General features: G+C 25.7%; 1 protein-coding gene across 1 annotated transcript in view; it reads right to left on the bottom strand.

The window, feature by feature from the left end:
- The window catches only part of LOC111043130 (oxidation resistance protein 1), a 171,229-nt gene that overhangs the window by 151,109 nt on the left and 5,286 nt on the right, over positions 1-14,834 (bottom strand). The window contains exon 2 of the mRNA XM_022328036.1: positions 13,706-13,849. Coding sequence (XP_022183728.1) covers positions 13,706-13,797 — 92 coding nt within the window. The 5' untranslated portion in view covers positions 13,798-13,849. The remainder of the gene's footprint in view (positions 1-13,705; positions 13,850-14,834) is intronic.

Below are 14,834 nucleotides of genomic sequence, written 5' to 3'. Positions count from 1 at the left end.
ACTTAGAAAAAAATTGCCTTTTAGTAGATACATTGCAATAAAATTATTTTATTTTCAATTAAAAAATAATATTTTATTGCTTTAAAATTATTTGTCATTTTAATTATTAAAAATAATAATTATATCGTAAACATTCAACAATGTTTTACATAGGCACTTTTTCTTACAAGCATTATACACGAAAAGTAGAAAATAATATACCTATTATTGCAAAAAATAAATTCAATACACATAAAGTAATAACATTCATTAAATAAATTATAAATTATTATTGAAAGGGTATTTTTTTTTTAAATTCTCTGCTAGAAGATCCTAACATCAATAATTTAATATTTGTTTATAAATCGAATGATGTAATTTTCAACAAACAGACAAGTTAAAGTCCAAATATCCAGTTATTTCTTATTGAAAATATAATTATTTTATTTTTGAAAATACTCGTTGACTTAACTTGTACTTGCAGGTAAGTATAAGAACGTATATGAATACTATACACAGCGTGTTGAATAATCCAGACTTGGCCGTTGGTTCAAAAAAAATTTAAATGTCCTAGTCACGTCTCATAATATGAGGGCAAAAATATCCAAGGGCCCCAACAACCACCTGTTAGCCGGGTGGGCCAGACCGACACTGCAGGTTGTAGGTACCTAATGTATTATCAGAGCAGCAAATATTATTGTAACGTTTAGATGTCACGACCAAGTCGAAGTTAGAAACAAAAATTGTTCACAAAAATCGAAAATACTTTCTCGGTCCGAATGTAAAGGTTCTATATGATAGCAGATAGGTACTATAATACCTACATTATACTACATATAATACTAGTAAATATACGGCAACTACATTTTCATTATTATTGTTTTCAAGAATAACCTACGGGACTATATTATACCAAGTAGGTAGGAACCTACTTTCTCGTCACAAGTGATGTTAAGTATGGGTAAACCATCATCGACACAAAATTATATATGACGGATAGTCGATTGATTATATGATTTATATGAATAACTGTTATTAAAGAAATGTTTGATGTAAGATAATACACATAATATACAAAAATACAAACAATACAGTAATTAAAAACAACTGATTTACATGCAAAAGTACACGTTAGTTATATAATATGGAAAACGACTCATATATCTTCAACTAAAAATGTAGGCCATACCTACTGTATAATAAAGTAAGTATACTAATTTATTAATTAATTAAAGCTATTTATTTCTAACCCTACGAGTATAGTGTTAAATTTTGTCCGGTTCAAAATCAACAAATCTTGAAAAAGTAGTGACTAGTAAACTATTAAATTATAGATAGGATAGACAAGTGATAGTTGGTAATATTTAGATATTATATTAATTGAAGCATTGTACATATTATAATTGATATTGACTTATGGTCATAGTAGGTATAATATTCAGCTTAAAAATAATTAATATTATGATAAAAGTTTAAAATAAACTGTTTGCTTTGATTTCGGGTTGTAAAATATTACTCACCACACCGATGTACGACACTTAGTGATATTTAACAACATGGAAATAATAAATTGTAGTACCTATACCTCTACACTTACTAATTGTAAACATAAGTTCATTTCAAGTACCTAAATAAGATCGTTTATGAGCTATTTGATGATGACAATTAAAGAAAGAATTAATTAATTTAATACATCGATCTCAAAACCTACGTATTAACGTCGACAATAATATAGGTATTGACTTGATACTAGTTAGATAGATAAGACTTATTAGTTATTACATATTTAAATTTAATACATATTGTTAACATAAATAGGTTGCAAGTTGTAATAAAAATATTTCAAGCATTTTAAATATTATCATTTTAGAATTTGCTATAAGTTATAAATTATAATTTAAAGGCATATAAAATATTACAATATATTTCCTATAAACAAATGTCTACAGTCCCCCAGTTTGTAGTGCAAAAAAAAATAAAGTAACTTACATACTTCAACTACCTAAAATTCAAAAAATATTACTGAAAATAAGAAGGATCTGACGGTCATATGCTGTACAAAACATATACCTAATACTATTTTCGTTACCATAAACTTTGAGCGAATTGTATATGTTTTATTTTAAATTTAAATTTAAAACAAAATTAAATATTTAAGTATAGGTATAGGTACTATAAAAATATTATTCCGTTTTTAAAGTAAAAATTAAGTTTCGGTTTATGAGGTATAATCTTGTTGTTACATAACAACACTATATTATTCAATTTAATATTCGTACAATGATTTACACAGTTATTATTTTTATAATAAAAATGTAAGATAAATATTAAATGTCACTGAAAATCAAAATGAAAGAAAAAATTAAATTATGTAACTATGTAGAGATGAAAATAAACAATGAAATTATGATAAATTTTAAATAATGAAGATAATAAATTTAAAAAATAGTATTAAATCTTTTTGAATACTCGAATTTCATTTCATATTAGATATACAATAACCTTTATTATTATTAATACAAACACAGATTATATAAAATAATAGATAATTATATAATCTGTGGTAGGTAGGTGATTATGAATAGAATAGATACTAAGTATTCTATATTTATATTAAAAAGCAAAGCTATAATTTCTATGAAATAAACGGTTTGTATTTTGAGTTTAAGGAAACAATTTTTATGATATTTATTTATATCATATTATAAATTGGTTACATTATTAGTCAATACTTACAAACAATAAAAAACATAGGTACCTAATGAGAAAACATTTTTTTAATTTTTAAATAGCTTGATACGTGTTTCTATTGTACTATTGCTGACCATACATAGCAGCAATGATCAATTTGACTAGGCAGCAATGAGGGTTTTGTGTGTTTAAGCAACCTCCCCCCCTACCCCTTTGGCAGTATTTCTACAAAAAAATATTTGCACCATATGATTCAGATTTCTACAAAATATGTTATCATATTATAATTCTATTTCAAGTTTGATATAATTAATATGATGATTGATGACTACGTTTAAGAGTGTAAGAGTGTGTAAAGCTCCCCACCTGATATGTTTTATTTAAATATAAAATTAAAATACCCCCCTAATAAAATCCTAGTTACGTCCATGAAAGATTATATAGGTCACTGTCTTGGTAGGTTAATTATGTGGTCATATAATTTAACATAAATAATAGGAACAAATGGTAAAAATTAACTGATCTATTAGTCACGAGCTGACAATAAAATGTGGAGTGCCGCAAGGTACAACGTTATCTCCGTTCTATATTTAATATTCCACTAAATTATAAAAAAATCACTTTACTCGTATTTAAAAAGTCAAGTAATATGCTACGCCGATAACACTGCTTTGGTTTGTATGAGTATTGAGTACCTACCTAATACTTGAAGCCAAGTTTTTAAAAATATTGAGACAGATCTATATAAAAATTATTGATAATTGGTGAGTTGCTAATAGTTTATTTTTAAACTTTAAAAAATCAGCTATATACTCCATTCTGTGTCCAAAATTTCTATACTTATTATACACGACATTAAAATTCAAGATAATAACTGTCAAGATTAGGCTCTTATGTCACTGTAAATCAGTCATTCTTTAAAATATGTTAAAAGCTTTAAATATCTACATATAGAAATGTGTTATGACATGAAATGGAAAAATCAATTTGCAACCGTCTGCAGTAAGCTGAAAAGATAATTTATATAATAAAAAAATTGCCTACCTGACATTATACCTTTTAAAGATATTAGAATATTTTATTTAGCACGTCTTGTTGAATCTCAAAATACATTCGGTATAATAGGTTCAGGTGAGACCTATGATAATGTACTTACTTAACGACTAACCTATCTAAACACAATTATTAGGGTCGCAATTAAAAAAGACCTTTGTATTCAACTGAAAAACTGTTTAAAGAGTTTTATGTTTAGAATATCAAAAATGAAAAACTTATATTTTAAAAGAAGTATTAAGAGAACATAATTGATTCTTGTCTCCTTTGCACCTAGTGTTAATTCTAGTTACCTATGCAACTAACAAATACTTATACATTTTACCAAAAAAACATGGTTGTCAAAGGGTTTTTGATATTTTTGAGACTCAGATTTACAAGTTTACGCTCAATTATTCAGCTAACAAGCAATTATTTTCGTTATTTAAGAAACATGTCTCGCGCTGCCTAATAGGTGAATGTAATGCTGGTAATACATAGACAAAATTATATTTAGTTATCATATCTTAATAGTTATAACTATTGTCTTATTTTTTTATTGATCATGAAATTGTATATAGGATCCTATTTTTATCTCTAACTATGAAAAGTATTGCATTATTTAAATTGTTAACATTTATACCTCATACATTTCTCCGGGATATAGATAACTTAGGGCCTCTACACGAGTTGTCTCAATGAGATCCAGTAATCGCTAAAAAGACTTAAATAAAATTTAAAAGATGTAACCAATTGATAACAATTGGAATATCAATTTTTCGAAAAAAATATAATACTTCATTTCAAATAGTATATGTATAGAAGTGTAGAACGTGTATTAATGTGTATAACAATGAAATATAATTTTTTTACTAGTACTTTTATCCTCTGTTATGAGAGGGTGAGTGTTTTATGTTATTATTAACGCTCAAGCCATTAGCTTCAACGCGCCCACCTCATTGAATAACGTCTATATCCTTTCCCGGGTTTCACGGACACTCCAGATAATCATTTATCAAGACCAGATTGCATCGTTTGAAAACAAAACCATCGCTCCGGGTAACTCGAAACTGAATAATAGATCATTTATGGAAAAAAAACTATTACGAATAAAATAAAACAAGTCATAGAATACAATAAGGAACCAAAAATGAGCCACCTGAAGTGTATTGTATTAGTTCCGCAATATATATTTTGGATTACAGTCAATTTTTTATTTTTTAACCAACAACACTTTATTATGATTATATTTAACTTAGTTTTTAATTTATAAAATTTGTACTATAATATCTTAATGTTTTTTTATTAAAACTTTAACCACTAATTATAAATTTGTTTTTAAAATCAATATCAATTAATTTTATATTAATAAAACAGAGTTTTCATTAAAATCAATGGTTTGTTCAAAATTACTTGTTATTTTTATATTGTATCACTAATGTTTGCATTGGAATAATAGGATTGTTTACTACTTATACTGTGACCAACTAAAGTGCAAAAACAATGATAAAAATAAGACAACTAACTAATAAATGATTTATTTCTTATTGCTTTTAGAAACGCCACGTGCGACGTTCCAAAAAAACTTATGTCAAAATTTCAAAGTTCATATTTTTATTTTTATAAATGAGTTAACATTAAATACTTTAGTAAAACTAAAATAAAATAAAAATTAGTTGACCAAAGTATTAAAAATGCTTGGTAATATTATATGAATAGCTAAAATTAAAGAGCTATGCTTGCCTAGGTCTATCATTAACTAAACAAAAAATTAATCTTTTTTTTCCTAGCCAATTTTATTACTTGAATACCGCAAAATAAACTATATAATTCCATTCTCGTGAACGCCAATTATCGCAAAAGAAGTAGACCTCCAACAAAAATCAATTTTCCTGAAGATAATATGGATAGTAGAGAGCCAAGACTTTGGTGATAAGAACAACTCATCGGGTCCTGGAGGGGGCTTTAAATATTAATGTGTTTTAGTATAAACGTTGCCTTGCATAATTATTGTAACCTTATAGAAGCTTTATAAGTATGCACAATAATAAATTACTATTAACATTTTTGGTGTTTTAAACTTTTAACATTTAAACTATTTTAACGTGTTTAAAATAACACATTTAAATTTAATTATTTTTTCTTAATTTCATTTATTTAAACATGAAGTGATTTCCAAATAGTAATAAACATTTGATACGTGATTTACAATGTAAATATTTTCAAGGACTTCTTGAAGCGTGTCAATTTTTGATTATTTGTCTATTAGTAAGTATATAGACAAAACATTTTATTTTTAGTGAAACTTTTTTTTTAAGAGCACTTAAACATTTAAATTATAGATTTTCTTCAAGACATTATATACGTTATAATTATCATACACGTTTTCGATCGGAATTATTTACTTAAATATTTTAAATATATTAATGATATATTTGTTTTTTGACATTAATTTTTGTGTAATTTTCTTGGCAGTTGAAAACTCCAATATTAGCTTTTTAAATGAATAAAAAAGAGCTAAGTTATCGGATATTGCAAAACTGTTCAATTTAATAATTTATATTAAATAAATAAATTCAATTTTATGATACACTGTAATTAATAATAATTACTATTATACAATATAGCCATACAGGTGTATCAAATTTAAAAACTCCTAGCATGTAATAAAATTTTTTAAACTATCAGAAAAAAACTACTTATTTTATCATCAAAAAAACTTTTAATAACTTTATGAAGAGGACTAATACCCACATGTTTCGTCTTCCATCTTTGTCTTCCCAACGCAAGACATACTTTCAAAATAATACATTTTACTTCATTATTTTTAATATTAAACCTTCTTACCTTTAAATTGTCTAATCCGGGTTAATTCATTCAAGGTTCAAATATTAAAAATAACAAAATAAAAAGTAGTATTATTCTAAACGTAAAATTTGGTATCCTATGCATTAAAAGACGAAAACAACGCATGCAGTGGACTCCCTCTTAAGTGGAATAGAATTATTTTTAAATATGAAAGTACAGTACCTATATACTACATTTCTTGTAAAAAACTATTATCCAAAAATGTATAATCTAAGCTTTTAAAAGCTAAATATCAGGTTGAATACCAGAATTTAAATGTATTTATTTTGAAATTCTTAGCCTAACCTAACCTATAATATTGTGGTATTCGAGTATTATTATTAAAATATAACGTAATAGTGATAACATTTGAGGAGTCTATATCAATTAAATAGTTTTAGTAATTGTAATATTATAGATATTAATCTTCAATTTGATGTTTTATCTTGGGTTTTAATTTTATGAATTTCGATATAAATGTATTACTAATTTAGGCCATCCCCATTTAAATGAGCTATACCTATAGGTTCTAGCAGCCCCGAACTCAACCACTTATTGGATATTATTCCATGATTATACCACAAACCACAAAAAAAAGTTATATAAAGTTAAATTAATTTATAACACCGAGAAACTCTAAAAGTAAAGTTTAGTAAAGGCGTATTCAGTGTTACCACATAAATAGGTATGTATATTATTACTACCCTATTTTTCGATGGTAAAAATAAACAAAAATGCAAAAAACAACTGAATCTAAATTAAAACAGCTGTCCGTTGGCTTAGTGCATTTGTCCTCGAAATATCAGTGGATATCAGTCAATTACTTTTAATAAGCCAAGCTGCCTTAATATATTATTGAAATCTGTTTGACTCTACCTACAGGTAGTTATTTACTCATTTATTATTATTAAATTACTATAAATTTTATTATGTATTATATTATGTTATATGAATACCATTTTGTATAGTATAAATTTAAGTTCTTTTAATTGATTGTTTATGGCATCAACTACAAGGTTATTAGCCGGAAGGTACTGTAGGGTTTGGAACTGTAGGATTTTTTGGAACTGTAGGGTTTGGAACACGTGTGTGAAGTTAAGTTCTATTAATGTAAATTTACCTACACTGTATTTGAACCTTACAGGTGTTTATAAATAAATAATAATAAAAACAATTCAAAATACATTTATCTTTAAATGATATAAGTTCTCAAAATTTTCTAGTAATAACTTATTACTATTACCTACTTTATGAAAGTATTTTTAATTTTTATACATTTATTTTTTTCAATTCAAATTTAATAAAATATTTTGAATAATACAGAAACAAATTAAATACTTAAAAAAACGGGTGATTAACGCTCCACTGTACATAAGGTTAGGTCTGTCATCCTATGTTATTACTAAGTAAGTTTATTTTATTATTTTATTTTATGATAGTATTGTGATTAAGGGGACACCACACCCGAATATGTTGTCTCCGTCTTACAAAGGTACAATATAGCAAAAACTGTTTTGCGCAAGACAGACCCACTCAGGCTGCAGTCCAAGCTAAGCAACCAAATTTTCAATACATTTTAAGAGAACATCTACTGTGCAACATCGTTTTTATTTGTTCGATATCACAAATATAAGAAAAGTTCTTATTATAACTTGAATAACTTTTTTTGTATTTGCGATACTAAAAAAATAAAAACGATGTTGCACAGTAAATGTTCTCCTCTTTATTATGTGAAAATTTGGTTCCTATGTTGAACTACAGCTTGAGTGGTTCTATCTCAAGCAAAACAGTTTTAGCTATGTTGAACATTTGTAAGACGGAAATAAGTAATAATAACACATGCAGGTGTGATGTCCTCTCAAGGTAATTTATTTTACTATTAGGCATTAGTACTACAGTAGGTAAAATACATTTTTATCGAAAAAATTGCATTTGAAAATATCATTGTGTGTATAAATATAACATTATACCTATTATAAGTAATAGTAAGTACCTACCCAAAAATTTTTTTTTAATTACAACAAACTAACTAAAATTGTTATTCTTTGTTTTAATATGAAAGTCCGTCTAAATTTAAACTTAATATAAGTATTAAAAATAACTATGTTTATATATTTTTACTATAAAATTACGGAGATCCTCATTTTACATTTTAAATTCTTAGCTATAAAAATTGAACATTTAATATTTTAATACATTTTTAACTACAAAATAATTTGTATATTTTCAATTTGATAAATTTTGTTAAAATTTAAACTTTAAATGCTTATAAAAAAAACTCTTACCATATATTTTTTAACTAATATTGTAGCGATGTGTGTGACCTTTTTGACCCAACAAATAAAATTGTATTGACATTTATAGAAAAAAAAACTAAAAAAAAGGAAAATGTTCTTAAAAAGCTTAAAACTAGTCAAAATATTATGAACATTTTATCAAGTATAGTAAGTGATAAAATAAACATATGGTGTAAATTTTCAATATCTAAGGTTACTCATTTTTGAGTTGCAACAAAATAAGAAAATCACTCCGCCAGAAATCGAGTAAGTATCCAATGTTGTACAGATTTTAACTTCAAACGCTCATAAAAATTGTAATTAACTTTTCAGTAGACATTTTTTTTTATATAGGCAGACAACCTTATGAGAAATCTTATATTAAATTTTCAAATCTTAAATAAAAAAAAATTTGTTTGAATCCCTACTTAAAATAATTTGCAAATTTTCATATTTTAAAGACTTTTGTCAAAATTAAGAGTTGTTAGTGGAAATTAAAAAAACTAATATTAATCTAAAATTTGTCCTTAAATTGTCTTTGTTTTTCTCGGCGCTTTTGGAAAATATTCAAACTTATTTTTAGTTCCACTATTTACTAATATAATATATTATCTTAGGTTAAATCTAGGTTAAAATTGTATAGTTTACGGAAAAAGAGTATCTGTAAAAGTAACAAATGTACTTCTTTTATTCCTGTATTTTATTTTTAATTGGTGCCTCAGTATATAGGGACCAAGGTAAACTTGCATACAGAAAACATGTTATGCCAAGTTTACCGTGTTAGGTGACAAACATTTCAATACCTTATTTTAGTATTTTACTGAGAAAAATATGAATTGACTATGACGTGTCGTATAATATTTTTAAATTCATACAACCTACGAATTCAATAATTGTTGATGTTATTACATAATTCTAGTTTTTTCTTTTTAATGTCTCAGACCTCGCAGTTTATATATTATAGATCAAAGGCCACCAAATAACATTTTTTCAAACAATATTTTACGTATTATTAGTTATTATGTATATACTACGTACAAGTCATTACGCAGGTGTCGTGGTTTGGTATAAGGAATATTATTATTTTATTGAATGCTCAACGCGGTGATATTAATTAAATAGCTGGATAAGAAAAAAATTACTCGTATTCTGTCAAGACGGATAGGCGTGCAAAGCAACTAATTCCAGCCTTAATTGCTATGATCCATCAACGTATATTATATGACTTTAAAACAACAAAAAACAAACATAGAACAACCTTCAGACATAACCCGACATCAACATTACAAATATGGCTGTTTATCATTGAGCTAGAAGACCTTTGATACCGGCATTGTACTTAATTGAATTTGAACACTTAAACATGTTTAATTTATTGTTTTACTCGAATAATAGCAAGGATATTTTTCGTGGATACCAACCTATTTGAAAATACTATAGTGTTCACGTCAATCAATGGGCTCATATATGTATAGTACCTAGGTACATACGTATATAATATATTAAGTGTATTGCAGAAAAGGTTATAGCAGGGATATTGGCTGATTGCTCAATTTAATACTATACAGTTGCCGTGGGAATCAGGTTGTCTATTGAAACAATATGATTACATTTTTTTCTATTATTCTATAATTCTATTGTTCTTATGTAAAGTAAGAGAAACTTAAAAAGTTATAAAATAAGTTTTTATGATTTAATTTGTCTGTTAAATGCTCAATGCTTGTTAAATAATTTAAATTTATTTTAAAATAAAATAGTTAGCTATTGATTTAGTATTCCTGATTGACCTAATTTTATATTTTCAATGAAATGCTTTATTTCATTCGAAATATACATATAAATTACTTGTTCAATTATTTTTCCGTAGTAAATCATAAGTTAACCTAACTGATGTTTCAGCATGTATGGTTACGATTATCCTTATATTACAAATATACAATTAAAAGTGTAATGTATAATATGATAATTTATTAATAACAAATGCCACTTTATGATACAAATGTACAATTGCTTGTAACTAGCACGATTTCAAGTAATACCTTCTTATACTCTAATTTTTCTTCAAAAACTTTTACTAATCAATAGTGTTAAAGTAAATTTAATAGCCGGTATATGTCTTAAATATGAACACAGCTTATTTTATTCTGTCACCATTTTATAGCATAAGTTTTAAAAATAAATATTTTAAACGCCACTATCTCAAAGAAATTAATATGAATGTTAATAGGTTTCAATTTTCAAATAATGATGTATTTTAAAAGCTGTATAGTAGCGCCGTAAGTTACAAAACGTGTAAAGGCATAGTAAAAACTAAAACTAAAAACACATTTCAAAGCTTTTAGTTTGAGTCGACGAGAAGAAAAAAGTAAAAAGTTGAAAATCTAAAGTTCCTTCTTTACATTTTCAAGTTATAATGAAACTATAAGCAATAATCTTAAACGCTATTATTATTGCATACTAGTATAATGCTACATTACTGGTTGTTTTGTTTTTGTATCACTATTGTTTTTCAGTTACACTACACGAGCATTATTTAAACTGCACAACGCTCGATCAGATAGGGCATTTTCACTTGGCTCAATCATTTCTGATTAGCCCCCCCCCCCTTCACGATCACCAGTATAATGAAGATAATTAACAATTAATATATTATGATTTATGGTGTTTTTAATACTGGAGGGAAACATAAAATACTACTTTTATTTTTATATAACATATTATGATAGCATATTACAATATGTCATATAGGTGATATCCATGATAATAGTTGTTGATTTAACTACAACATGAACTGGTGGATCAATTTAAATAGTACTTTTTCAATTTGATAGTTTTCTTAAGTTATTTACATTTATTTAAACAATATTGTTGTGAAAAAAAAGTAGTAGATTATTTGATTAAATCGTTTTTTATTAATTCATATTGTTAGACAAGTGACAACTACATATTTTTTATTAGCTCAATTATAAAATGATTTTTTATAGTATTTTAGTGATTTTTCAGTATATAGATCTATATTATATAATATGTATTGTTTTCCCTCAAATTAATTTAAGTATATAATACCTATACAATATTATAGTATTTAAATGTTTCTATTTTAGTATTCGTATTAGTTATTTGTTGTATATGTTCTATTTATTAGTTGAATTAAGAATATTAAGAATATTAAATGATTTACATATAAAATGTAAATAAAATCATTTAAAACGTAAGTACCTACCTATAGTATAATAATTATAGTATATATATATTAAAAACCTTCGTTATTTTGTAAGTTATAATTTTATTATCACCAAACTATTAACAAAAAACATAGCGTCCCAAACTATCACGTACCTATCATAAGCAACTATACACTGATGTAATTATATTATACAGTTTGAAAATTGGTATGTACTCTATTCACATGTTTCTGGACACTGCCCTATCTATTTGTACAATCTAACTATTGAATTCCAACCACGATCGATTTCACAAATAATTTATCTTACGATGTCTAAAAAACAATGGACAATAACAAGTTGGAGATTGACGTTTTTAATAATATTAATAAGATAAATATTTTATTTAGTTTATTAAGTCTTTTCTTGTGATGAATTGTTGTCGAAAAACGACATGAAATATACATTTATATATAATTGCACATTCTCTAAACGCATTGGTGTGAAAGCCTTTTCTTCTGACCTTTTAGTGACATTTCAATTGATAATAAAATTTTATTACAGTCTTTAATGTTTTCGGTGTCGTTTGAAAGGGTAGAAAATCAGAAATCGTACACCGAATATCTGTCTGAACAGGATTTGTTGTGGAAAAACAATAAATAATTTGTTATGTCTGAAATCGTACAGTGTAACACTGTAAAATATTATAGCAATATGCTTATTAAATCCTTGTATAGGATTAAGAATTGAAAGAGTATTCGAAATTATTTTCTATTAAATGACCCATAAAACCATAACTAACAAAATTTCATTAAAAAAAACTAAAATATAACACCTAGTTAAAATTAATCAATTTTAAACATCAGTTTGTTAGAAGGATACATTTATAACCTATAAATAGGTAAATACCTACTATAGCATTGAAAATGTAACTGTCAATTGATCTAATTAACCAACGTTTGACATTATTATTTAATATAAAAATATTAATAATATAAGAAGTTTAATCAGAAAATCACTATAGTATACTACACCATATAGCTTAAATTAATTTAACTAATTACAACTTTTAATTAAATATAACAAATATCTTAAATAAAAAACCTAAATCATTAAATTACAATAATTGTTCTCAATGCATTTTATTGCTTAGTTAAAGTAAACTAAACAGTTGAATAGTTTAGTCATTTTATCAATTTGTGCCTACCCATACATTTAATGAACGCAACAAATAGGTACTCTAAATCCAAAATGGCCCTTTTATACTCATATTATAATCTGTACAGTATTAATACATACCTAACATTAAACTAAAATGGAAAAAGGTATACATGGAGAAGAGAGAAAAATATTTTGAAGCAGACCCCCAAAGTCATAAATAAAAGTCACGTGTCATTGTTTGAGTGTGTGTGTAAGTATCGATTCCTAGCGGCAATTTTCTTTATAAGGGCTCAGATAAAAACAAATATTCCCTACATGATTTATAGTTTTCACTTCCTTTCCGTTACAGAAGAAAACAATCTGTTACAGAATAATGTATTTTTCTAACCACCACAATACCGATGCAAGCTTAATGTATAATCGGAGGTTAACACACCAAACCTATTCGTTTAAACAGATTATAAAAACCGACAATATATTTTTAACCACTTACCTGGAATAAATGAAGTTCGTTCAATTGCTATGGAATTGTAATCTATTTATTTTTGTACTTACTGCCAATTAAAGCTGCCTGTGATTCCTTCTCGAAGTCGATCCTTGAGAGATCTTTGCCTGGAAGGTCCTGAACCACCTGTAAACGTAGCCATTCTTTGATTGTCGGAATATCAATTTCAGTTGAAGTAGAAGTTGATCTTTAAACTACAATTAAACACAAATAATTGAATAAGTAATTATTTTTCTCTAATTAAATTTATTTTTCAGAATACACTAAACATTTGGATACTTTAAGCAAAGATATTTTATCTATATTATTTGTACTAAATATATTATAAATGTAAAAATTAACAAATATTAAATCATTTGCATTTTTCTTTGTATTCAAAGAAGTTGTAATACATATAGATATAAACATTAAGGAAAAATACTTAAATTACAGATGTAGAAAACATTTCAATGCTTTAAAAAATGGAAAGAGATTTCAGAAAAATAGAAACCATCAAAATGTTCTATAATACTATAGATTCGTGAAATTGTTTTATCGTAATTATGAATCCAAAGTTGAACATATTTTAAAATATTTTTATATACTTATTTATTATAAATATTATACATTTTATTGTATTGTGACTGCAACAATCAACTACAGTATAATAATAGTATATACTAATTTATAATAAATTCTAATTCAGATAATATTTTTCATTTACCTTCCATTATACATTTATACACACATCAAGTACACATATAATTACAATTTATTGTTATGTAATATTATTATTGTTTAAATATTTACTGTAACGAAAATAGTTTAGAAAAATATTGAAAAAAAAACTTATCTAAATATAAATTATAAAGAATAGAATCGATATTTTTAGGTAATAAAAAATATTATGAAGGTCGGCTGTTGCTCGTGGCTAATAATACACACCATCTTTTTTTACGTCGAATGGCTATATGTCAACAATCAAATTTCAACTTCCACCCTACACCTACCAATTTCTAAGCCTGTTTACGAGCTGTCGAAAACCGACACTCTACGAGTGAAGACGGATTTCACGCAACACGAGAGATGTCGTTTGTAATGAGAAAACTTTGACAAATAGTGGACGTAATATGTTTTCCGACAGATAAGAGCGCATAGTATGGAGAATGGTAAAGGTATTTCTGAAGACAAAATAATGTC

This window comes from Myzus persicae, unplaced genomic scaffold (assembly GCF_001856785.1).
Source record: "Myzus persicae strain clone G006 unplaced genomic scaffold, MPER_G0061.0, whole genome shotgun sequence".
NCBI classification, from domain to species: Eukaryota; Metazoa; Arthropoda; class Insecta; order Hemiptera; family Aphididae; genus Myzus; species Myzus persicae.
This window is presented reverse-complemented; position numbering and strand designations above follow the sequence as displayed.